This window comes from Larimichthys crocea, chromosome XVIII (genome assembly GCF_000972845.2).
Source record: "Larimichthys crocea isolate SSNF chromosome XVIII, L_crocea_2.0, whole genome shotgun sequence".
In the NCBI taxonomy this organism is placed as follows: Eukaryota; Metazoa; Chordata; class Actinopteri; family Sciaenidae; genus Larimichthys; species Larimichthys crocea.
In genome coordinates, this window is record NC_040028.1 from 21435186 (window position 1) to 21461332 (window position 26147).

Sequence of the window (26147 nt, forward strand, 5' to 3'; positions counted from 1 at the left end):
ACTGAAGTTTGTGCAGCCTAACTTTTTGAGTTTACACGTTTCTGTTTGAAGTTTTTTTTGTCAGTTCTTAGAAAAACAAATTAAAGTTCCACAAATTGAAGTTTCTGACTGATAGTAAAAATAACTGCTTGCTTCATCCATAGTTTTATGAATTGTGTTTGGACCTTTTATTTCTTCAAACTTTGGAGTAAGTCTGTCTGTCTCTGACTGACAGGTGTGACAAGTTGCATAAAATGGCTCCCCTGTGCTCCCATGATTCCCTGCAGAGAGAACCGAGCCGGGGGGCTGACCAATGGCACGTCTGGTCCTGCGTGATGTCACAGAGGTATAAAGCCCCCCGCTGCCCTGCTGGCTCCTCTGAGCAGATCAGCGTTCCCGGCCTGGACGCCTCGGCTGGAGGGACTGCTGTCAGGAGGAAAAACAAAACTACACGGCGCTGACGGCCTGTAGTTTTGTTTTTTTCTGTGGGGTTCCTTTCGAGGCTCAGCTTGTTCTCCTTTCGGATTTTCTGACTAAATTTTCTGGATAAAGAGATTTTTGATTTTCTGAAGTCAGCCCTCCGGGCATCCCCGGGCATCCTTGTGCAGACAAGTAAGTGTCTTTTTAAAGTTGTGTGATTGACGAGCAGCAGCTGACTGATGGATTCACACTTTAACACCCAGACGTTTGTCCTCTAACCCTTCCTGCCAGACTCCACTCATGTTTGGAGTCACTTTTCAGAGAGTGATGCTGACATATTGAAGCTTTTTGCTGCTTTTCCATGTTGAAGGTTATAATGGGACGTCCCAGAATAGCCCCTGATAGCATCAGACTGGACTCTCAGCTGGGCGGCTGATGGCTTTTTAAGGGAATCAGCAGCAGGGCTATCAGTTGCTCCTCCAGCTATGTGCCACATGGTGGCTGTCAATCAAATCAAAGGTGTGGGGAGGGGTTGGTGTTATTTTTAGAGGTTTGGGGTCCTGTGTTAGATAAACCCCCCTCATGACATTACACAGGCCTCTGTGGGGAGGAAGTGTCTGACTGACAGCAGGACTCATCATTGAGGCTTTTATTTTGGAGGGGCGTGAACAGCTGTTGGCCTGTCTGTCGTTAAAGTTCATTATTTTTAGTTCTTAAAGTCAGAACAAAGTTTCATCCTGCAGATTTGATTTGATTTTGAAATCTGTGTGAACATCCGATGGATGCTTTGATTAAAAACAGACGACACGAGGTTTGAATGTGAATATTCTGATGGTTTGAATGAAGTACATTGTGAATGTGTATTAAAATGAACATACTGATGAACGTGTTTGTGATATTATTGTTATAGTTAACATGTTTAAGTGTTTGGAAGAATTTAAAGAAAACACACTGCAGAGAAGAAGAAAGAAGAGGACGGCATCGATAAATGCAGTTTTTTATCCTCTAGTTTGTAACAACACGCAGAAGATGACCGACCTGTTAGAACATTTAACTGACAGGAGTCGATAAAGCCGTTTGACAAAATACAACAACAAGAAATTTGTGATTTTCTGAAGTAAAAGTTTGAATATCAAAAATACTCTCAAGTCTGAAAAATGAAAAATAAATAAAAACAAAGTAAATAATTAAAGTATGAAAGTTCTTTACTGTTTGTGTTTATCATCAGATTATTAGTTAACTTACATGACGTCAGATTTAATGAACTGACTGTCAGACGAACGTGGTACAGAAGTATTTGTAGTGGAGTATAAAGTACTCAAAGTACTTGAGTACTCTGATGTCTGATTCATTTTTTAATAACTCGATCAGCAGCTGGCAGTGTTACAGTCACCTCATTAACATGCAGTCGAGTCATCAGATTAAGTTTAGCTGTAACGAGATCTGGACTGTGCCGGGTTCAGGTCTTCACACAGACCGGATTTCACTGTTGCACCAACCTGATTCATTTCTCCACAGACTGCTAATGTACTGTGAACATACAGTCAACATACAGTCAACATACAGGCAACATACAGTGAACATACTGTGAACATACAGTCAACATACAGTCAATGTACAGTGAACATACAGTGAACATACAGTGAACATACTGTCAATGTACAGTGAACATACTGTCAATGTACAGTGAACATACAGTCAACATACAGTCAACATACAGTCAATGTACAGTGAACATACAGTCAACATACAGGCAACATACTGTGAACATACAGTGAACATACAGTCAACATACAGTCAACATACAGTGAACATACAGTGAACATACAGTCAACATACAGGCAACATACAGTCAACATACAGTGAACATACAGTCAATGTACTGTGAACATACAGTGAACATACAGTGAACATACAGTCAACATACAGTCAACATACAGTCTTATAGTCAACATACAGTCAATGTACAGTCAACATACAGTCTTATAGTCAACATACAGTCAACATACAGTCAACATACAGTCTTATAGTCAACATACAGCGAGGCTTCAAACAGTTGATTTCTACTTAAAGAACTCGGATGAGGAAACAACTTTAAAATCTCTGAAACGTTCTCGTGTTTGACTTTGATGAAGCATCACATGTATTTGGTTGGCTGGTTGTTGGTTTAGTTGATGGTTTAGTTTGTTTAGTTGTTGGTTTATTTGATGGTTTAGTTGCTTTAGTTGGTTTAGTTGTTGGTTTAGTTGGTTTAGTTGTTGGTTTAGTTGGTGGTTTAGTTGCTGGTTTAGTTGCTTTAGTTGGTTTAGTTGTTGGTTTAGTTGGTTTAGTTGGTGGTTTAGTTGTTGGTTTAGTTAGTTGTTGGTTTAGTTGTTGGTTTAGTTAGTTGTTGGTTTCGTTGTTGGTTTAGTTGTTGGTTTAGGTGTTGGTTTGGTTAGTTGTTGGTTTAGTTGTTGGTTTAGTTAGTTGTTGGTTTAGTTGGTTTAGTTGTTGGTTTAGTTAGTTGTTGGTTTCGTTGTTAGTTTAGTTAGTTAGTTGTTGGTTTAGTTGATGGTTTTGTTGGTTTAGTTGTTGGTTTAGTTTGTTTAGTTTGTTTAGTTGTTGGTTTAGTTAGTTGTTGGTTTCGTTGTTGGTTTAGTTAGTTTAGTTGTTGGTTTAGGTGTTAGTTTAGTTGTTAGTTTAGTTGTTTTTTGGGTTAAAATCTCATAAATGAATTTTCAGTTTACTTGAAAACAACAAACACTTCAAATTAAAAGATTCAAATCAACATCAACGTTCATGAAAAGAACTTTAAGGGGTTGAATCTGAAAACAGAATTATGGAACAAAGTAAATAGATTTTAGAGCTACATGAAGTTTCTCTTAACTTAATCATCAATGTAACATATTTGACAAACCTGTTTAAGGTGTTCTTAACTTGAAGGAGTTTAGATTTATGTTAATTAAAGCTTTGTTTGATGGGGTTCATTAAGGAGTAAATTAAGTGACTGAGATAAGTTAAGGTTTTTCAAGGGGTAAAATTACATCAGATTCACAAACTTATATTTCCACAGTATAAACTGGGGAAAAAAACATTTACCAAACAGTAAGATGTAAAATCTTTTAAACTGTTCATCTAATAGGTTCATATATACAGGATACAATCCAGTCATTATCATTATGAATATCAATGTCAATAATAATGAATTACGTTTATGTAACGTTTATCTGAGATATTCATTTTGTGCCAAAATGCTCAGCACAAATGAATCATAGTGATCAGTGTGTGAATGAAAGCTAAAGACCAAAGTTGGTTTTGTTGATGATGATCATGATCATGATGAGCTTGTGATGTCATGATAAATCAAACTCGATGTCCTGATGATTCCCTGAAACTAACAATTGTTTTGATCATCATTCGATCTTTGTACTCAGACTTTTCTCCATGTTTGGGCCTGAAAATATAAAATGCTCAACACGATGCTCCGAAGCTGAAAACAAATTCACACTGAAATGTTTAAAAATCTTTTTTTTATATCAGAGAAGTCAAAGAAAAAAAAAGAAGTCTGACATTTTAAAACGTGTTAAAAAATGATTTTAATATAAAAACTGTCTGATAATAAACATTAAAAACAGAAACAAACTTTGAGATGCTCAGCTGGTTCAGGATGTTCACACGTGTTTTACAACCTTTAATAACAGAGTGTGAGTCTGCTCACTGTGTCAACAGCTGTCAGCTGTTAGCTGTTAGCTGTTAGCTGTTAGCTGTTAGCTGGGCTTCAGACAATCAGAACCAAACAGGAAATGAGCAGGGCCAATCAGAGCCAAGCAGGAAATGAGCAGGGCCAATCAGAGCCAAGCAGGAAATGAGCAGGGCCAATCAGAACCAAGCAGGAAGCAACCAGGACCAATCAGAACCAAGCAGGAAATTACCAAATACAATTACAAACTGTAGCATTTCTTACATTCAATCAAAAGATAAAGTTGATAAACTGTCATACAGCAACAGAATCAAAGTAAAGCTGCAGTTCTTTAAAGAAATGTTGAAACATGTTGACCAGGGGCATTTAAATCTAATCTGAGCCAAAGCCAGGCCAACGAGACAAACAGTGCCAGAAATGGGACAACCTGAGACAAGTGGAGCCAACCTGGACCAATCAAAGCCAGAAGGGTCCAGCAGGGTAGGTCAATGAACCCTGTGACAGACGTTGGGTTGTTTTCATGTTTCTTCACGACTGGTCGATTTATTACTTAAATAACTAATCATTTAAATCATTGATAAATTATTAAACATCGACACAGAAACAGTTTTTAACATTCAAACCTGGTTTGACCTCATTGGTCCTTGTTGTGTTGTTCCTTTACACTAAAACAGTGTTTTTGGTTTCATTCTGTTTCCTGAATCTTAATCTGTTTTTAGTAAAAACTGAAATATGAACTACAAAACCTAAATAAAACAACGCTGGATCAGTTTTTGTTATTTCCAGTGCAAAACTAAAAAAACAGAAATGGATCCTGTTTCCTTTTTTAAGTTTTGGCTCTACGCTTTAACAAAATGTCATCTTCCATATAATATCACAATAATGTTGTACTGTAAACAAACAGTAAAAATATGGACACACAAGAACTGTTTTCAAATCTAAATCAAACTGTTGGAGTCGACCTGAAACTGAACTGAGTTGAAACCTAAGTCCAGGTCCCCCACGGGGTTAAACAGGTGTTTTAATCTGCCGTGAGCTCTGTGGTGGATCAGCCTGGTGGTTTATCAGCCAGACCCCGTGGAGCCTGGACCACCTCCAGGGACAGAGCTCCTAAAAATAAACCAGAGGGGATCAAACTGACGAACTGAGCTGCTGCAGCCTCCTCCCAGAGTCCCGCTGTCAGCAGGTCAACTGTCACCGCCGGACCTCGGTTTCAGCGTTCATGTTTTAAACACGTTGTGTGTCTTTTGAAATTTAAATATGTAAATATTAATATGATATACATTAAAGAACAGTGCCAAACATCCTGTGGTGTTTGGAAACTTTTTATGGTGGAAAAGTACCCCAGCTCCTATTCTGGCACGACACTAGCTTCGCTCCCTCTCAGCGTAACCCTGTAAACCTCTTCTTCTTCTTCTTCTTCTTCTTCTTCTTCCCGGTGATCCAAAACTCCTGTGGTACAAACACTAACACTCACCTGGTGCTCTGAGCTCACAGGCCGGCTAACAGACTGAGCTAACATGAGCTAACAGCAGCTAACAGACTGAGCTAACATGAGCTAACAGCAGCTACAGCTGTCAGCAGTTTACTTCACTGTCCATCATAAACTCTGTAAATCACAGAGAGTTGAGGCGGAGCAGCCGGAGGACATCAGAGGGAAAACCAGAAAACATTTCCTCCATAAAATATGATCCAGTTTCACCAGAATCAGTGAAATAGTTGCTGCTGTGTGACTTAGTGCCGTAAAGCGTTACGTACTTGCTTTAAAGGAAACTAAACTGAAGGGGATTGAACTTGAACCTCTGTGTGACACTTTGTAGTTTGAATGAAATATATTTTTTCCATTTACGGTGTTTGAACAGAAGAAAACCATTATCGTTGTTATTCTGAAGGCTCATGTTCTTCTTGAACAGTTGAGACAAAGATGGAAATAAGTCCTGGACACGACTGATGTGTTGGATTTTTAGATATTACAGTGTTGCCAATCAAACTGAGGCATTTTGTGAAATGTTGAAACAAGCAGCAGTACAAGAACTTTGTCTTCAAAGTTTCAAACTGGCAGAAGTTTGATGTAGTTGAACTTTTCTACATCGTAGTATATGGGAAAAAAGGTTGTATTAAGCCTTTGATGGACTCTGTGAAGTCTGATAAATTACACCAACTGTTGGTAGTTGACTTGCATTGTGGGTAATGTAGGCAATTGGTTTTAACAAAGAAGAGTGAGTGGTTCTGCTGATCCTTTGGTTCAAACTGTCCATGAGTGAAATGCTAAACCTGGATCTGTTTGTCAGATATTTGGTGCTAACTGACGCTCCATGTTCGTTACAGTTTCCAGAAGTCTGCGACTGTTTGTTGGATGTTTCAATGTGAAAAACTGGCAGTGTGACCTTTTATAAAAAATTAAAAAAAAGTTGGTTGGTTGCTTTGTTCAGAGCAGCTGCTCTTCTCTGGAGAAAAGAGACCAGTCATGGACCAGTTGTCAGTTTCAAGTTATATAAATTTGTTAGTTGAATAATTCCAGAATTGTTTCCTTTCAGTCAGTTTAATTGGCATCAAAAAGTCTTCAATAATCTTGTACATTAAATCTTGTCTCGTCTCTATGGACAAAAAACACCAAAATACAACCTCCAACGAGCAGGATGACAGTGAAAGGTAGAACATGGAGTGGAAATAGAAAAGTCAATGTGTTTGTTTTGTTCTTGGCTCCAGTTTTTATGTGTTTCTGTTTGTTTCATTGTCCGCAGGGTGCCGACCAACATGTCAACACAGGCGCCGACATTCACACAGCCGCTGCAGAGCGTCGTGGCACTTGAGGGTAGTGCCGCGACGTTCGAGGCTCAAGTTAGTGGTAAGGAAGCTTCAGAATCAGGCTGACGTCACTGAGAATGCAACGCACTGAGTTTTAGTAACACTGTTGAGTGATGAGCCACAAAATAAAGTTGATAATGTTCTAGTCCATTTGATTCTAACACTGATTCTTTAATGTTGTAGTCCATTTGATTCTAACACTGATTCTTTAATGTTGTCCTGTAAGATGTGTTTAGCCTAGCTTAGCACAAAGACTGGGTTCAGTGTAGTGTTATTGTAGCATCATCCAGCTAGCATGAACTCCTGAGTCATATTTGAGCTTTGCCCAACACTGTCAACTGAACCCAGCTGACGACAGGATGGACCGCTGACCTGTTAGCTGTCATGTTCAGCTGCAGAGAGTTCAAGATGTTTTCAGAAGTTGTGGGGTGTCGATTAGCTCAGTTGGTAGAGCATCTGCCCCGTGTACAAAGGCTCTCACTGTAGCTGCCCTGGGTTTGAATCCCACCTAGATGATGTATTTACTCCAGTCTTTGTCTTTCTAGGCTCAACATGTCCTTTAACTCCTTTAACTGCTCTGTAATCAAAGACCTTTAGGTTCTCTGACAGTAGCTTGTTCTCTCCTCTCCAGGTTCTCCAGTTCCTGAGGTGAGCTGGTTCCGTGATGGCCAGGTTCTTTCCGCCGCCGCTCTGCCCGGCGTTCAGATCTCGTTCAGCGACGGCCGCGCTGTTCTGAGAATCCCCGCTGTGACCGCCGCACACAGCGGAAGATTTTCCGTCAGAGCCACCAATGGCGCTGGACAAGCCACGAGCACCGCTGAACTCCTCGTTACAGGTGAGACCTCCCATTGTGGGTCACTTTTACTCATGGAAGGAAGGAAGGACCCTGCACAGGCCGACCAGATACAAGCCCAGGGGCTCGAGTGTTCAAGGAAGTCAATTAAACGGCTACAGAGACACATACAACAAAGAGACTAAGTATTCGTATAGTATTATAGAGTGTTACCAGAAAGAAGAACACTCCTAATGACACTTAAATAGGTCAAAGTTGTGTCTGAAAACAGCGATTGTCTGTCAGTGAGTCTAAATTTAACCGGCTCTCAGCAGAGGGGCTCGGCCTGTTACTTAATCCAGTGATAAAACCGATATAGATGCAGCTGTTGCAGCATAACTTTCCTTAAGAGGAATCCCAAGTTTATTAAGTGATTAACAACATGAACCAGTCAGGATCTCATGTCGGAGTCTTCAGTTACAAAACTCATAACATTTAAATGCACATTAAAAATATTGACATCAGCTAATTACACAGAGTGAGCCGCAGTTTAGATGATGGATTAATCGTATGAATGTGAGAAGTTTCAGATGATGAGTTATGGACCGTCTGTGTCACACAGACGTCACATTTTACTGACTAAACTATTAACTGAGGAAGTGATCATCAGATTAATCAATAATGAAAATGACCCTAAAAATAACTTTAATGTCTGTTTTTACGCAGATGACACTTTTATATGTCTCTGATTCTACTTCAACCCAGACGCTTTTTCCTCCTCAGTCTGTTTTTAACTTTACTTCTTATTCATATATTCTTATATTAAATATATGTTTGTTGCTAGGAATATAGCTTTTAAGATTCATAATTAACATTTAAAGCAAAAATATATTGTATTTCTTTCTTTGTTGTAAAACTGTTTTATTATCCATTAGGCCTGAAGTTTCTACAGGATTATTGTTACTTTATAGACTTGAAAGCTCATCATTTATACAGAAATGATAATTTAGCCTGTTTGTGGTTTGATATGGAGTTATTTTAGCCTGTTATTACTCACATAGGTCACATTTTGGGTTCAGGAATTTGGATTTGACACAGTTTAGATACTGGATTTTAATTTGATAAAATCCCATTGATCATCATCCCTGATTTCTGTCTATAAAGATTGCCCAAACTACTTCAAACTCTTCTCTCCTCAAGTCCAAGATCCATCAACTTAACCTTAGATCTGCCATGTGTACACATTAATCTGGGCACGACTTGATTTAGATTTTATGGGATGAACTGTAAACTGCTCTCAAGCTAGATTCTTTGATTAGATCATCTCAGGTTTTTAGTGAACGCGTCATCTAATTATTTCCTGTCTCTGCAGTGGAGACGGCGCCTCCAAACTTCCTTCAGAGACTGCAGAGCTCGACAGTGAGACAGGGCAGCCAGGTGAGGCTGGATGTCCGAGTGACAGGAATCCCAACACCTGCGGTGAAGTTCTACAGAGAGGGAGCCGAGATCCAGAGCTCAGCCGACTTCAGGATCCTGCAAGAGGGAGACCTGTACAGTCTGCTGATCGCTGAGGCCTTCCCAGAGGATTCTGGGACGTATTCTGTGACCGCTACCAATAGCAGCGGACGTGCTACCTCCACCGCTGAACTGCTGGTTCAGGGTAAGAGACACAGATTTAACATGTGAATCGTGTTAAATTGGTGGACAGTAAACCTAAACCTGCAGGTGTGTTTCTGCTGCAGGTGAGGAAGCTGTACCTGTCAAGAAAACCAAGACTATTGTGTCCACGTCCCAGATGGCGGGTGCACAGACCAGAGTGCAGAGGGTGAGACCTTCTTACAAAACAACTTCCATCGTTCTTCTTTCCATTAAAACCTGAACACATCAAATCAATAACGAGTTCTGTCATTTTTCCCGCTCAGAAGATGGAGTCCAGTTTCCAAACCACCACCATGATGGAGATGCAAGTAGAAGGAGGAATGATGGCTCAGCAGATGATGGCCCACAAAACTCCTCCGCGGGTTCCCCCAAAGCCGACCTCCAAGTCCCCACCATCCTTTGTTTCCAAGGTGACGGGAGGACGCCAGCAGTCGCCTTCACCTGTCAGACACGTTAAAGGGCCGACGCCCACACCTGTCAGGTACGACCGTTTCTGAGGGAATCTGTGAAAACTGTCTTAGAACACATGGATCAGTATGAACTGTGTCCTGTCCTCTGCAGATCCGTTTCCCCCTCCGCCAGAGTGTCCATCTCTCCCATCAGACCAGTCAGGTCTCCCCTCATGACCAGGAAACAGGTGAGAACATCCAGGTTAAAGACAAATTCCAACCTCCTCCACACCATAGTTCTTAAAGACTTCCTGTCACCGCCGTCATCACGTTTCCTTCTTCTTACAGATCTCGGCCTCTGCAGAGGTCCTGCCACCCTGGAAGCAGGGAGACTACCATGCTGAAGCCAGCTACACCACTGTGAGCAGCATGAGCAGTGTGAGTAGCTCCACCCAGCTTCATATGGAGAAGCACTGGGAGCAGCAGGTCACCGCCACCAGAGAGGTGAGGATGGTGGAGATGTTTAACGTGAACCTGCATGTAGCGTCCAGATTATTCAGGCTCATTTAAGCACAATGAGAGTCAGCAGTGCAGACCTGCGGTAAACTAACTGTGAACGTTGTGAAGTGGAACGTGCCTCGTGTGTTGATGTGTTGTGTACTGTGGATGCGTCAGGACGAGCATGTTTCCCAGGACGATAAGAGCGTTGCCGTGGCTACCGTGGTGGCGGCCGTGGATCAGGCTCGTAGCCGGAGGCTGCTCGAGGCCGCCGGGTCCGAAGAGGAGCAGGTAGACCCGCCACAGTCTGCTACCATCACTCCACCTGCTGCTCCACCTGTCACTGCTGTCACCTCATTTATCTTTTCTCCACCTCCACCCCCACTCCAACCTCCTGATGTGACACCACCTCACAGACACAGCTGTTGATATTTGATTTAGCCACTTTATAGAACCTTACACCTTGTAAACAGATTACACGTGTTATTGCTCAGCAGTCAAAAGTAACTAAATACTTCTATTAACTGTGAGTCGGAGGGCAGGAGTGAGACCATTTTAGAAGAATGATGCTTCCAGCAAGTAAGGTGGAAAATGTAAAGATGTTTCATGTGAGGGGCTCGGGCTCCACAGTTTGACCTGTTACTTTACTAACTGTTCCAAAAGTTGCAGCCCAGAAGTCCGATAGTAGAGGGCAGGATAACAACATGTGGCCAAAGTCAGCAGGGGACTGTCTACATCTATTGCATGTATCTGTCCTTCCAATTTGTCTTTAATGCATGAGATGTTTTGAGCCTAACAGATGAAGAATTATCTCCAGATGGAGTTCATCGTCTCTTTGCATGTTTCTTTCAGATGTTGCACGCTGCATGACTTCACGTTGAATATTCTTCTTCTCTTCTTCTTAATCAAAGTATTTTTTCAGTCTTTGGGGTTGTGGAGTATCTTCGTCCCGACATTCCCGTGATGGATGTCCTGAGATCTGTGTGCTACTTGTTTGTGTCTCCAGGCTGAGGGAGGTAAAAAAGCCGGGGCGGTGGCCACAGTGATGGCCGCCGTTGACCTCGCTCGCGTCCGTCTGCCCGCGCACGGGGAGGGCGAAGAGGAGGAGGCTGTAGAGGTGGAGATAAGGCAGCCGGTCAGAGATCCGACTGCAGAGAAACATGTCGTTGTTGTTGAAAGTAAAACGCTGCCCGCTGAGCCGCAAGCTGCTGCAGCCCTGACCTCAGAGCAGCAGCACAGAGTCCAGGTCTCACAGGTCGGAGGAGTTTGAATTCATGTTCGATATCATGTCTGACAAAAAGAGTCCAGTCTTCTTAACCGCTCAATAAAAACTCTGTTGGTCACTCCAGATTCAGAGAACAACAGAAATCTCCCACGTGGACTCTGGTGTCGCTCCGTCCCCAGTTCCACATTTCACAGTTTCTAAAGTTTCTGTTCCAAAACACGAAGCGAGCCACGAGGTAAGAAGAAGATCTGCAGGCCCGCCGTCATCCACCGAAACCCTCCATTCCATCTTTAACACACAAGCACATCTTAACAGCAGACTTCCACTGTGTCGTCATGTGATGTGATTCACCTCGCCCATCCTAAAAATGTGACATCACTCTTTCTCTCTGGAGGTTTCCACAGCATCACGGCTGATCGTGCAGTTACATTGTAACCACGGTTCTCTGAGTGAAGACACGATCTCTCCAGCTCTTCAAGTTTCAATGATTCCACAGCAGCTCAGGTGTTTCATGGGTAAACCAGAGGGCGTGATGGCCAGCCGATGTGTCTCCACCCTGACATGTCTAGAGACGATAGAGAATACTCCGATCACTTTACAGCAGTCCAACAAAACCACAAATCTTTCACCATGTTCTTCTTCTACACATGCTACAAATTTCTAGTTTTAGCAAATTTGGTCATCATCATTTCCCCTAAATTAAGTTTTTGTGGATAACAAGTCGTCACATCGTCCCTTCAGCTACATCTGAGGGACTCCAAGGTTTTTATACAAGCTTAGAATAAGTTTCTTCTTTGACGCTTGAACCGATCATCCACAGGCTGTGTGCGTCATGCTGTCAGTCATCAGATCTGTACTGACGGTAAACCTCTCCAGGGTGTTGTCATGCTGTGCTAACCTCCTCTGCTTTGTTTCTTAAAGATGATTAAAGACACTGAGGTCAGGCGCTCTGGATTTTGTTTAGAAATGTTATAATAAAAAATAAAAAAAACATTTTTAGGTGAATTTTTTTTTACTTTTAGTCCAAAAAAACAGAATAAATGATTTAGAATTAAAGATGGCTTCATTAAACTGAATGAATAAAATATGAATTCATGAGAAAGAGGTGCTGTTTGGAACAGGATTCCCACACCTTCTGAAACATAAAGTTCAAGGACTTTCTAGGCCAAATGTCCTTAAATTCAAGGACACAGATCCAGGTAACTTTATAAAAACTAGCAGAGTGAAGCCTGTTTACCAAGTAAGATAAATGTCAAAAGAAACTTCAGTTTCTCGCCTTTCAAGGCCTTGATTTCCTTTCCCTTCAAATTAAAAAACTTTCAAGGATGTAAAGGCCCTGTGGGATCCATGACAGAGACTTCACCTCAGTGTAGCCTTCATCAATGACGTCACTCTGCTCCTCCTCATCGTCACTAATCCTCAGCTGTGACTGTGGAGGTTTGCTTTGGTTAACGCTCTTCTCATTGGCCCGGGCAGGTGTCCATCGCTGGCTCTGCCATCGCCACTTTGCAGAAAGAGTTGCGATCCCCGCACGCTGCCAGGAAGATCATCAAGCCCGTCAAGTCTCCTAGTCCGGCTCGCAGAGCGGCGGCGGTGGAGGTGCGAGTGACGCCGGAGCCCCTCCCACCGCCGTTCAAAGACGTCAGATATCAGAGTCAGTTTGAGTTACAGCCGGGCGGAGCTTACGTAGTGAGTGAGGAGGAGTTTGAGGACTGGGAACCTCAGGTTGGTCCGACCCCCCGTCACCTTCCTTCATTTTAACCCCGTGTGGACTGTCACCTGCGTGCCTCCCTTCACACCGTAACGCAGCAGCCAATCACACGCCTCATGAAGACTTGACCTGTTGACCTCCATCCTTCTGTCCTCTCTGCAGGGTTTCTATCTGTCATAACCGGCTTCACCCCTTCACCCTCACAGAAACCGAGCGCTGACAGACTCCTCGTAGTTTTTCTGTGTTTGACTTGTGTCCTTGTTTCTTCCTCAGGAGGCGGCTGCAGTGCCAACGAGAGCTCAGGAGCCCGTCGTCCCCCCAACGCTCATCGCTGTGAGTCCACGTCCTGTCTGTGTATTCAGAGCCAACACAAGAAGTTTTTTAACATGGAGACTTATGGGGACTGACTCACTTTTGGAGCCAGCCTCAAGTGGACAACTTAATATCTCTGTGCTGATTGGACATAACAAACAATTTGAAGACGTCACATTAAGCTTTCTCACTGAAAATTTGGGATATTTTGTTATTTTCTGACATTATAAAGACCAAACAATCAAACAGTGGAGAAGATAATCGGCAGAATAATAAATGATGTTAATTAGCTGCAGCCCTGACCTGATCCCTTCAGAGCTGGTTACCAGTGCAGCATTATTTTCATCCTGACATTACTAAAGAGTCACATTAAAACCTTTGGTGTCTCTTTTCTTTACTGTTCAGGGCCTGAAGAACGTGACGGTGACGGAGGGTGAGTCTGTGACTCTGGAGTGTCAGATCAGCGGCCACCCCGCTCCCGGCATCATGTGGTTCAGAGAGGACTACCAGATCGAGCACTCCATCGACTTCCAGATCAGCTACACGAGCGGATACGCCCGGCTGGTGATCCGCGAGGCGTTCGCTGAAGACAGCGGCCGCTTCACCTGCACCGCCACCAGTGAGGCGGGAACCATCAGCACCTCGTGCTACCTGCTCGTCAAAGGTAAGGAAGAGCTGTACTCACCAAAATAAAGACACGTAAAACAAGAGAAACTGCTTGTTAAAGTTAAACAAAGTTTGGTTCATTACTTTTGTTGTGAAGGTTTGATTTGTGTTTTACTTCTGACAAGCAGCTAAAACGCTCAAAGATCGCGGACACGAAAGACATGCAGCTCACAGTCCGTTAACGTTAGCATACCTTTTTATAAATGCTGCTTCTTTTCAACTGTAGCTTCGTTTGGTCCCAGAATACATTACGTTAGCTAACATTACGAATATGCTGCTTTCAGCTGGGACAACTGACAAAAGTCAGTTTTCTTTTCTTTTCTTTTTATGGACATAAAAAAAATATATCAAAAAATGTTTTCATCACAGTTTATGTGAATAAAAACCCTTTTTCTGCAACACGTACACGCACCACTCAAACACGTGATTCAGCTGATTTTCAGAATTTAGTCAAATAACTTTGGGTTCAGGTTTGTCTGTTTGTTGCTACTGCAGCTCAGTAGAGATGAGAGGTGTTAATGTACGTCACAGATCTAAGTTGTTTTTTTAAGAAATAAAATAAAACTAATATCTGGATGGTGGAAAATCAACTCATTCAACTTTCTTGTAGTGTCAGAAGAAATCGAGAGCCGAGAGGAGACGACTGTCACTGAGATTGGACTTGCTCAAGAGAAAACGTGAGTTTGGAAAGTCTGACATCAGCCACTGTAATATTACGCGTGAGTTCTGCAGTCGCGGTGTTTGATCGAGCTGTTGTTTCCCGTCAGTGTTTCCGTCGAGATGAGGGAACAGAGGGAGATGATGGTGGCGGAGGTGACTACAGGAGAGGCGGCTGCCCCCTTCTTCATCAAGAAACCAGACGCTCAGAAGCTGGTGGAGGGAGGAAGCGTCGTCTTCGTATGCCAGGTCGGAGGAAACCCCAGACCTCACATCATCTGGAAGAAGAGCGGTGTGCCACTCACCACCGGATACAGGTACAAATCACAACCACGTCTGATTATTATTGCTGCTATTACAAAATCTAAACCTGACCTCATATTTTATACATTTTTGACAGAAATAAGCGAATCAAGTTAAGTTCCGTTAGCTTCAGGGTTATAGTGAGTCTGTTTTGGATAATTGAGGGGTAATGAAATGGTCAGGCTAACATCTCTGGTGTTGTGAGGTCATATTTTTGCTGTTATCACATCAGATAACAACTGTTTTGTATTTTTGCCATCAGATATAAAGTGGCCTACAAGAAGGAGACTGGAGAGTGCAAATTGGAGATCTCTATGACCTTTGCTGATGATGCTGGAGAATACTCTATCTTTGTCAAGAATCAACACGGAGAAGCCTCAGCCTCCGCCAGCCTGCTGGAAGAAGGTACCAGTTTCCTTTTGTTTCTCTTTAGAAAGGCATATTTCTATTTACAAAACTATTTGAATTTGAATGCATCACGGGAAGCTTTGTTGGACCAGTATCTCACATTATTTCTGCGTCTGTTTGCAGAGGCATATGAAGCTTATATGAAGCAGTTTGACGTGACATATAAAACTGAAGTGACGACGACGGTGATTCAGGAGCCCTCTGTGGTTGTGAGTCAGTACGAGCTGGAACAGAGGAGGGTGACAACCCCCATGAGCTTTGTCTCAGAAACGGTACTTTCTTTCTAAACACCCAGAGTTCTCATACCAATATTATATAGAAGAATCCATAGTCCCTAGTTCTTGTTGCTGAACATTACAAACTTTCTTTGCAGGAATTTCTCATTTCCGCCTTTGAAGAGAGGATCATCCAGGAGATTGAGCTCCGTATCATGAGGATTACCTACAGAGAGCTGGTGACGGAGGACGGAGAGCTGATGGTGACGATTGCAGAACAGGAGGCAGTGCAGCCGGCCTTTGAAACACCGGTCAAAAACTACAGGATCATGGAGGGAATGGGCGTCACTTTCCACTGCAAGATGGGTGGACAGCCACTGCCAAAGGTACTTACCTTAGTCTCATGAATAAATTATGAATATAAAGAAACTTGCACTAAAGAATGCTTAAAGCCTTTGTAGGACCTGGTACTGAGAAGTTAAATTGGTGTAAAATCTCTCTTTTGCCAGATTGCTTGGTACAAAGACGGCCAGCGCATCAGGGCTGGTGGCCGTTACCAGATGGAGGTTCTGCAAGATGGACGAGCCAGCCTTCGCCTGCCTGTGGTGCTGCCAGAGGATGAGGGCGTGTATACTGCCTTTGCAGCAAACATGAAGGGAAATGCTGTCAGCTCTGGAAAGCTCTACATTGAGCCATCCGGAGCTGTGACACCTCAGAGATACACACCACAGCCAGCAATGCAGAGAATCAGGTAAGGTCTAATGTGCTCCAATAGGAGCTTTCACACTGACACTAGCTAAGTCAAAAACATCCAGTGCAGAAAAAGTTGAAGCAGTTCTGGTTAAGATGGATCAAGTGATGAACCTGACTCGTTTCTCAGATCCACATCTCCTCGTTCCCTGAGCCGCTCCCCTGGCCGTTCTTCCAGTCGTTCTCCGGGACGTTCTCCTGCACGAAGGCTTGACGACACAGACGAGGCTCAGCTGGAAAGACTCTACAAACCTGTATTTGTCATGAAGCCTTCCTCAATTAAATGCTCTGAGGGGCAAACTGCCAGATTTGACTTAAAGGTTGTTGGCAGACCCATGCCTGAAACATACTGGTTCCATAATGGTAAGAGAAACAAGATAGATTCTACAAACGTGCCTTTTTATGTTCCTTTGGCCACTTTTAAAACAATTTTATTCTCCTTTTCCAAGGACAACAAGTGGTCAATGACTACACCCACAAGATAGTGATTAAAGAGGATGGTACCCAGTCCTTGATTATTGTCCCAGCCATGCCACAAGACTCTGGAGAGTGGACAGTCGTCGCTCAGAACAGAGCTGGACGGACATCTGTTTCTGTAACTCTTACTGTGGATGGTAAGTCTCAGTCAGACACAGCCCAGGAAACTCTTGCAGCTTCAAAACATCATCATGTTATTAAATGCTGAGTTCTTCTGTATTCTATTTCACCATCCACAGCTAGAGAAAGCCTGGCTCGTCCTCAGTTTGTTGAGAAGCTGAGGAACATCACTGTGAAGCAGGGCACTCTGGTTGAGTTGGCTGTCAAAGCCATTGGAAACCCCCTGCCTGACATCGTCTGGCTGAAAAACAGCGACATCATTACCCCACAGAAGCACCCACATATCAAGTATGTATCTTAAGCTGTGAATGATTTACTTTTGACACAGGTATTTAAAACTTTGGATTAGTTTAGTTCTGTCCTGATCAATATATCTGAATGGTTACGCCTTTCAGGATTGAGGGAACTAAGGGAGAGGCCAAATTCCAGATTCCATCTCCTGCAGGCTCAGACAGTGCCTGGTACACTGCTACAGCCATCAACAAGGCGGGCAGAGACACAACTCGCTGCAGAGTCAATGTTGAGGTGGACTTCAGTGCTCCTCAAGCTGAGAGGAAGCTCATTATTACCAGAGGAACCTACAAGGCCAAGGACATCGCAGCCCCTGAGTTGGAGCCCCTTCATATGCGATATGGTCAAGAGCAGTGGGAGGAGGGTGACCTTTACGACAAAGAGAAGCAGCAGAAGCCACAATTCAAGAAGAAGCTGACCTCTATCAGAATGAAGCGCTTTGGTCCAGCTCATTTTGAATGCAGACTGACCCCTATTGGCGACCCCACCATGGTAGTGGAATGGCTGCATGACGGCAAACCTCTGGCAGCTGCAAACAGGCTGCGCATGGTCAATGAATTTGGCTACTGCAGTCTTGATTATGAAGTCGCTTATGCTAGAGACAGTGGCGTCATAACATGCAGAGCCTCAAACAAGTTTGGAGTCGACCAGACTTCTGCAACACTGATCGTTAAGGACGAGAAGGGCCTGGTTGAGGAATCACAGCTTCCTGAAGGCAGGAGGGCGCCACACAGGATGGATGAGATTGAGCGGATAGCTCACGAGGGAGGACCTGCAGGAGTCACCACTGATGAAGAATTTGAAAAGACTAAGCCTGAAATTGTTCTGCTGCCTGAACCAGCCAGAGTGTTTGAAGGCGACATTGCAAGATTCCGCTGCAGAGTGACTGGTTATCCAGCACCCAAGGTTAACTGGTACATCAACGGACAACTTATCCGCAAAAGCAAGAGATACAGACTCCGTTATGACGGTATTTACTATTTGGAGATTGTCGACATCAAGTCCTATGACCAAGGAGAGGTTCGGGTTGTTGCAGACAATCCTCTAGGCACAACTGAGCACACTGTGAAGCTGGAGATCCAACAGAAAGAGGACTTTAGATCTGTTCTGCGCCGTGCTCCAGAAAAAGCTGCAGAGGCTGCACATGAGACTGGCAGAACAGGATTTGATGTTGTAAAGGTCGACCGACCTGGAGAGACCCCACAGGACAGAGAAGTTGTTAAGCTGCGTAAGACCCAAAGAATTGTGCATGAGAAAACCTCAGAAGAGACTGATGAACTGAAGAGCAAGTTCAAGCGTAGGACAGAGGAAGGTTTCTACGAGTCCATCTCCGCTGTGGAGTTCAAGTCTCGCAGGAGGGACGACTCCTATGAAGATCTACTAAAGAAGACTAAGGATGAGCTGCTTCATCACTTGAAAGAGAAAGAAGAAGCTGAGAGGAAACTGTTGGAGGAACAGGGCAAAGTCACCATCCCCACAATCAAACCAGAGAGGGTCCAGCTCTCCCCCAGCATGGAAGCACCCAAGATCCTGGAGCGCATTACAAGCAAGACAGTTGCTCCAATGGATGAGGTTCGTTTCCAAGTCAGAGTTGTCGGCAGACCAGAACCTGAGTGCCAGTGGTTCAAAAATGGCATTCTCGTGGAAAAATCTGATCGTATTTACTGGTACTGGCCTGAAGATCATGTGTGTGAACTGGTAATCAGAGATGTAACAGTAGAAGACTCTGCTAGCATCATGGTTAAAGCCATGAATGTCGCTGGAGAGGCTTCAAGCCACGCCTTCCTGCTTGTGCAAGGTAATTCTATACAGAATCTCTCTAGTAGCATGCTCATTGTCTTATCTTAGTTTATTTCAAAGTTTCACATAATTGTTCTTGTTGCAGCCAAGGCAGCAGTCAGCTTTACCCAAAACCTGGAGGATGCCACTGCAAACGAGAAGGACACCATGGTGACCTTTGAGTGCGAAACCAACGAACCTTTCGTCAAAGTGAAATGGCTCAAAAACAACATGGAGATCTTTTCCGGAGACAAATACAGAATGCACTCAGACAGGAAGGTCCATTTCCTGTCTGTGCTGATCATTGAAATCAAGGATGATGCCGAATACACTTGTGTGGTTGTAGATGATGAGAACATCAGGACAAGTGCAAGGCTCCATGTCGAAGGTAATCTTTACAGTCAGAGTCTTTCTGTCTACTGTTTTCTTTGGTCTTGTTTGGGTGGAAAGGTAATAGATAATGGTTCTTAATATTGTTCTGTATCCAGGTGCTGCCCTGGAGCTCATCAAACACATGGAGAGCATTGAGGTGCCAGAGACCTACGCTGGAGAGTTTGAGGTTGAACTGTCACGTGAGGATGCTGAAGGCAGCTGGTTCTTCGGAGACAAGGAACTTTCTCCCAGCAGTAAATACGTCATGTCATCTCGCAGAGGAAGACACACCCTGTCTGTAAAAGATGTCAGAAAAGTTGACCAGGGGAAATATACCTTTGTATGTGGAGATCTGAGGACTAGCGCCTCACTGAAGATGAAATGTAAGTAACTTTACAGGGCAGTGAAATTATGTCGAGCCATGGAGTGTGATGTGATGATAATAACTGTTTTCTCTATATTTAGTGCGCCCAGTGACCCTGATGCAGCCCTTGACTGACCTCACAGTGTGCGAGGGTGACATTGCTCAGCTGGAGGTCAAGTTCTCTCAGGAGAACGTTGAGGGAACCTGGATGAAGAATGGCCAGGCCATTTCTGCCTCGGACCGTGTCCACATTGTAATCGACAAACTGGTTCACAAGCTGCTGGTGGAAAACGTCACTAGAGAAGACGCTGCTTCCTACTCTTTTGTGGTTCCCGCCCAAGACATTTCCACCTCGGGCAAACTCAGTGTTCAAAGTAAGAGTCTGAATTAGTATTAGATCTAAGTGATACCCAACTCGATCACTAGAACACACTGAAACCTTAAATCTTTGCCATAATTTTATTGTCTTTCCTTGCAGCTATTGACATTGTGGTGCCACTGAAGGATGTGTCCTCCATCGAAGGCACCAAGGCTGTTCTGGAGGCCAAGATCTCAGCTCAGGACATTGGCTCAGTCAAATGGTACCACAACGACAAACTGCTGGTACCCAGTGACAGAATCCAGGCAGTGGCAAAAGGAGCCAAGCAGCGTCTGGTCTTCACCAGGACCTACGCCTCTGACGAAGGACACTACAAACTGGTGGTTGGCAAGGTTGACACCAGCTGCAGCCTTACTGTCGAAAGTAAGACTTCTCTGGTCCACAGGATCCTGTTTTTTAGATGCCAATTACAGTTTTGTGTTCTAACCATATTGTTGTTTTTACAGAGGTACACATTGTGAAGCACATGGAGGACAAAGTGTGCTCAGAGTCCCAGAACGTCACCTTTAACGTTGAAGTTTCTCACGACGGTATTGACCCATTCTGGACATTCAGGAACCAGCAACTCAAACCTGGACCCAAATACAAGATGGAGTCCAAGGGCAAGGCTCACTCTCTGACTGTCATTGATGCCATGAAGGACGAGGAAGGCCAGTATATGTTCCACGCTGGTGAAAAGACCTCCAGCGCCAAGCTCACTGTCTCTGGTACGTCTGAACTCTAAACTATGAGATTATTGAGTTGTGTGCTCAAATGAACTGATTTTTAAGAACCACTACCATGAACAATACCTTAAGGGTGACACTGGTGCACGAGAACCATAAAATGAAATGCTTCCTTCTGCTTACCACCAGGTGGAGCCATCACACGCCCCTTGCAGGACGTGACAGTGGCGGAGTCTCAGACAGCTGAGCTGGAGTGTGAAGTTGCCAATGCCAACGCAGAGGGCAAGTGGCTGAAGGAGGGTCAGCCTTTGGACTTTAGCGAGAATGTGGTGAGTGAGGTGAAGGGAGCCGTCAGACGCCTCATCATCGCCATCACCAGGCCACAGGATGTTGGAGAGTACAGCTACCAGGTGGCTAACTCCAAAACCACTGCCAACCTCAGGGTGGAGGGTAAGCCAACAAACACGTGGTTTCACTTTTAAATTAAAGACTGACTCAAAACACTGTTAATTAACCACATGAGTCCTTTGTTTCCATCTGTAGCTGTGAAGATAAAGAAAACTCTGAGGAACCAGACTGTGACGGAGACCCAGGAGGCGGTGTTCACGCTGGAACTCACCCACCCCGACGTGAAGGGATCCCAGTGGATCAAGAACGGTGTGGAGCTGCAGAACAGCGACAAGTATGAGATCATCACCGAGGGCATGGTCCACACACTGAAGGTCAAGAACTGCAACACACAGGACGAGTGCGTGTACTCCTTCAAACTGGGAAAACTGTCTGCCAATGCCAGGCTCAATGTAGAGAGTGAGTATCTCTAATTTACTGTGACAAGTATAGGCCTAAACATGCCCCATAATCCATGAATACCCAGTGTACTAATACTGTATTTTTGCAGCCATCAAAATCATCAAGAAGATAAAGGACGTGACCTCGCTGTCAGATGCCACCGCCTCCTTTGAGATGAGCCTTTCACATGACGACATCCCCGTCAAGTGGATGTTTAAAGGGGTGGAGCTCAAGTCGAGCGACAAGTGTAAGATTCTGGCAGAGCGGAAAGCTCACAAACTGATCCTGCAGAACGTCGACAGCAGCAATGCAGGAGAGTACACCGCTGTGGTCGGACACCTGCAGTGCAGCGCTGTGCTCACCGTGGAGGGTATGTAATGTACATATGATGTAAACTATATAGTATAATATAATAATTTGTCATTTCTTTTGACTATTCTTATTTGTTGGATTTGTCTTTTGCAGCTCTGCGAGTGACCAAACCCATGAACAATGTGGAGGTCCCAGAGACCCAGGTGGCCACGTTCGAGTGTGAAGTTTCTCACTTCAACGTGCCGTCCATGTGGCTGAAAGATGGTGTGGAGATTGAGATGAGCGAGAAGTTCAGGATCGTGGTTCAAGGAAAACTCCACCAGCTGAAGATCATGAACACCAGCAGGAACGACTCTGCAGAGTACACCTTCATCTGCGGGAACGATAAAGTCTCTGCAACGCTCACCGTTAACCGTAAGTCAGTTTAGTTGATTTTGTCTAATGACAAAACATGAATGTTTGAATATTTCACCTGACTTGTTCGCTCCTCTCCAGCCGTCCTGATCACCTCCATGCTGAAGGACCTGAATGCTCAGGAGAGAGACACCATCACCTTCGAGGTCACTGTCAACTACGAGGGCATCACCTACAAATGGCTGAAGAACGGCGTGGAGATCAAGTCATCAGACAGATGTCAGGTCCGCAGCCGGCAGCTCACGCACTCGCTCACCATCCGAAATGTTCACTTCGGTGACGGAGGAGAGTACCAGTTTGTGGCCGGCTCTGCTGCCTCCGCTGCTAACCTGTTCGTCGAAGGTAATTTTGAAATGTTGCCTGTATAGATGACACTTCACTGAGCGTGAGAGACGTGGGGTGATTGAGCATTCTTTTTTGTTCTGTTTTCAGCTCGTGTGATTGAATTCACCAAGAAAATCAAAGACATTAAGATCACAGAGAAGAAGAAGGCTATTTTTGAATGTGAGGTTTCTGAGCCAAACATTCAGGTGATGTGGATGAAGGACGGTCAAGAGCTGGACATGTCTGAAGAAAGGTATTAATTCATCTTTAAATCGCTGTAACTGGTTTTCAACACTTTGAAACGGTTACATACGAACTCATTTTCCATGTTGTGTTGACAGGTACATTGTGACAGCAGAGAAGTACGTTCACCGTCTGATGGTCCAGACTGTTCGTATGTCTGATGCTGGAGAGTATTCTGTTGTGGCCGGATCAAGCGTCTCCAAGGCCCACCTGACCGTGGAAGGTCGAGACATCCGTATCTCCGAACCTGTGGAGCGGGAAATCACGGTGAGACACACCTGCAGGTTCAATATGTTTTAGAGTCAAATCTAACTAAAGAGACCACTAGATGTCACATTAAACACAGCATCAGGACGCTACAGTCAACCAGACTCCATTGTCAAGACCAGCAATTTATCATTGCAGTCATAAAACACAGTTCTTCCTCTACCGTAGGTTTTGGAGAAACACAGAGCAACCTTCGAGTTTGAGGTGAATGAGGACGACGTGGAGGGTCACTGGTTGAGGAACGGGGTGGAGATCCAGTTCTCAGTGGAGGAAAGGTTCAACTATGTGGCCATCAGGAAGCTTCATCGTCTCACCATCTCTGAGACCTACAGGAGCGACGCTGGGGAGTACACCTTCATCGCCGGCAAAAACAGAACCACCATGCACCTCCGAGTCAACAGTAAGTCCAGCAGGAAGATTAGATTTTATCTCGATGTGTATTTATTGTTGAAACTGTGAGAAGTCTAAAACATTTTTTTCTTTTTCATGGTTCACAAAGTCTTTTATTTTTTTCCTTGTTCAGTCCCGGAGCCGCCTCAGATCATCCGCCACATGGAGCCCCAGTCGGTGGAGGCCGGTAAACCAGCTCGCTTCTCAGTGCAGGTGAGCGGAGTTCCTCAGCCTCAGGTCTCCTGGTTCAAGAACTCCCAGGCCCTGTCCCCGGGCTTCAAGTGCAAGTTTCTCCATGAAGGCAATGAGCACTCGCTGCTGTTGATCGAAGTGTTCCCAGAGGACGCCGCCATCTACAACTGCGAGGCCAAGAACGACTACGGCACCGCCACCAGCACTGCAACACTCAACGTGGAAGGTAAGATGGAACAATATTATATATTATATATTTCAGAGCAACACCGGGACATGTGTAGATACAGATTTGTTTGCGTGTTGTAGTGTCAGAGGTGGTTTCTCCGGACTCGGCTGCTACCGTTGCTCCTCCTGTTGTCATCTCACCCATCGCCAGCACCACAACTCGCGAGGGAGAACCGGCTCGCTTCCAGTGCAGAGTCCGCGGAGATGGTAAGAAACTGAAGTCTCACTTCAAGTGGATACGGACAATGTTTTAATAAATAACATGAACTGGGAGTGCTAGCTCAGCTTGGTCGCTAAAGGGACAATAAGTCTGATGAATCCACTGATCTCAGAGATCCAATCCAAAATCCAACCTGCCACCACAAACATTCTTTTCTTTCGTCCTCTGTCCAGATGTGAAGATCAGCTGGTTCCACAAGGAGAAGGAGATCAAACAGTCAGAGTTCTTCAGGATGTCTCAGTTCGACGACAGCTGTCAGCTGGAGATCTCCAGGGTTTACCCAGAGGACGAGGGCGAGTACACCTGCGTGGCCACAAACAATGCTGGCAGGGCCTCCTGCTCCGCCTCTCTCACACTGGACGGTAAGTTTGTTACCTCTAGGTAATGTGAAAAGAAACAGCATTTTGATGACTGTATTAGTGACCAACTCCCACCTGAGTGCAGTTTAAAGAAGAGGAGACTCATTTGTAGAATGAGTATAGAGGTATGAGGTTGTGTTAGATAATGTTTATTAATATTAAAAAGACTTTTGGCTTTAAAGGAACAATATGTAACTTTGCTTCTGACATCTAGTGGTTAAAAGGTACATTTCCAAAGAAGACTGACTGTAGCGTTGTTGTCGAGAAGTTTATATTTCAGTTGAGCATGTTTCCTGAATTTCTGATGACATAGCATGGTCATTTTATGATTTCATACAGTAAACATCTGACATATTTTTAAAAAGGAAGTCCTATCACCTACCATCTCTATATTCTGCTGAAAAAATTCTATCTCTTTCTTCTTTATTTTATCATTCTTTTGAGGTAAATCTTTGACATATATGAGCTCCAGTTTGACTATTTGTGGTGTTTGTTGTTAACAAATGATGACTTCGTTTTAGCTTGTTCTTTATGATTGTAATAAATCTTTGATTTGAAGCAAGTGATAGAAACGGAAAGACAGAACAAGAGGATATAGCCTAACTCTAGTCTGTTGGTTGTTGATGGTTTACACCCAACCACTGACCCTGACCTACTCCTAAAGACAGGTCAGTCATCGTTCACACAGTCAGGTAGAAAATGGGCATTGAAATGACTGATGGTGCCAAACTGGTTTCAAACCTGGTTTGAACTGTGCTGACTGGAATGAATGTAAATCCAATAAAACATATAAAGTCAATGATCATGCTTCCTTTCAGGGCAAAAACAAACAGTGGACAGTTGTGCTGAGTCTCAGTGGCATGTCTCCACCAGCCTCACCAGTCTAAAGAAACCTTCCTTTGGCCAAAAGCCAGTTTTCATCCAGCCAATCACGAGCTGTACGGTGCCACACGGGGAGGTGGCACGCTTTCATGCGTGTGTGTCCGGCATGCCGAAGCCAGAGATAAGCTGGTTCCTTAACCGGCAGCCAGTTCAGCCCACCAAGAACGTGGTGTTTCATTTCGATGAGGTGTCGAACACTGCCATGCTCATCATAGTCGATGCTTTCTCTGAGCACGCAGGACAGTACACCTGCAGGGCGGCCAATAACGCTGGAGAGGCTGCATGCTCGGCCACCCTCACCATAACCAAAGAAGAAGAAGAAGGTAACTTCTGGATCCGTCAGCTGCAGGTTCCCTGTGAAACTACATTCTAAAACAAACCTGTTTCTCTTCCTGCAAGATTAATTCACCCTCCTCGATCACCTCATCGCCCACAGACAAACACGCTTCAAGGGATGTTCCGAACCAATCTGAAGAATTTGTATCAATTGATTGAACCAAGATAGATGATGAACAAAACAAACCAGAAAGTCAGAAAAACAGAAATGTAATGTCACGTTTTTTCTACGTTTTATATCATCCTTTAAACAACCCAAGATCCGCTAGGAACTGCCAAAATAACTAAGTTAA

At 44.2% G+C, this 26147-nt stretch overlaps 1 protein-coding gene across 1 annotated transcript in view; it reads left to right on the forward strand.

The window, feature by feature from the left end:
* Positions 1-356: 356 nt before the first annotated feature.
* The window catches only part of LOC104936443 (titin), a 195555-nt gene continuing 169764 nt past the window's right edge, over positions 357-26147 (forward strand). Inside the window, exons 1-36 of the mRNA XM_027290741.1 lie at positions 357-591; positions 6823-6926; positions 7518-7721; positions 9031-9318; positions 9401-9483; positions 9581-9798; positions 9879-9954; positions 10055-10210; positions 13414-13473; positions 13858-14116; positions 14729-14795; positions 14886-15092; positions 15341-15483; positions 15610-15758; positions 15860-16087; positions 16211-16452; positions 16582-16814; positions 16901-17065; positions 17168-17336; positions 17444-19137; positions 19225-19506; positions 19607-19873; positions 19956-20228; positions 20333-20596; positions 20680-20940; positions 21088-21348; positions 21442-21705; positions 21797-22057; positions 22153-22413; positions 22495-22755; positions 22846-22990; positions 23079-23247; positions 23416-23647; positions 23771-24055; positions 24139-24264; positions 24451-24639. Of these exons, the coding sequence (XP_027146542.1) occupies positions 6836-6926; positions 7518-7721; positions 9031-9318; positions 9401-9483; positions 9581-9798; positions 9879-9954; positions 10055-10210; positions 13414-13473; positions 13858-14116; positions 14729-14795; positions 14886-15092; positions 15341-15483; positions 15610-15758; positions 15860-16087; positions 16211-16452; positions 16582-16814; positions 16901-17065; positions 17168-17336; positions 17444-19137; positions 19225-19506; positions 19607-19873; positions 19956-20228; positions 20333-20596; positions 20680-20940; positions 21088-21348; positions 21442-21705; positions 21797-22057; positions 22153-22413; positions 22495-22755; positions 22846-22990; positions 23079-23247; positions 23416-23647; positions 23771-24055; positions 24139-24264; positions 24451-24639 (8533 nt within the window). The 5' untranslated portion in view covers positions 357-591; positions 6823-6835. The remainder of the gene's footprint in view (positions 592-6822; positions 6927-7517; positions 7722-9030; positions 9319-9400; positions 9484-9580; positions 9799-9878; positions 9955-10054; positions 10211-13413; positions 13474-13857; positions 14117-14728; positions 14796-14885; positions 15093-15340; positions 15484-15609; positions 15759-15859; positions 16088-16210; positions 16453-16581; positions 16815-16900; positions 17066-17167; positions 17337-17443; positions 19138-19224; positions 19507-19606; positions 19874-19955; positions 20229-20332; positions 20597-20679; positions 20941-21087; positions 21349-21441; positions 21706-21796; positions 22058-22152; positions 22414-22494; positions 22756-22845; positions 22991-23078; positions 23248-23415; positions 23648-23770; positions 24056-24138; positions 24265-24450; positions 24640-26147) is intronic.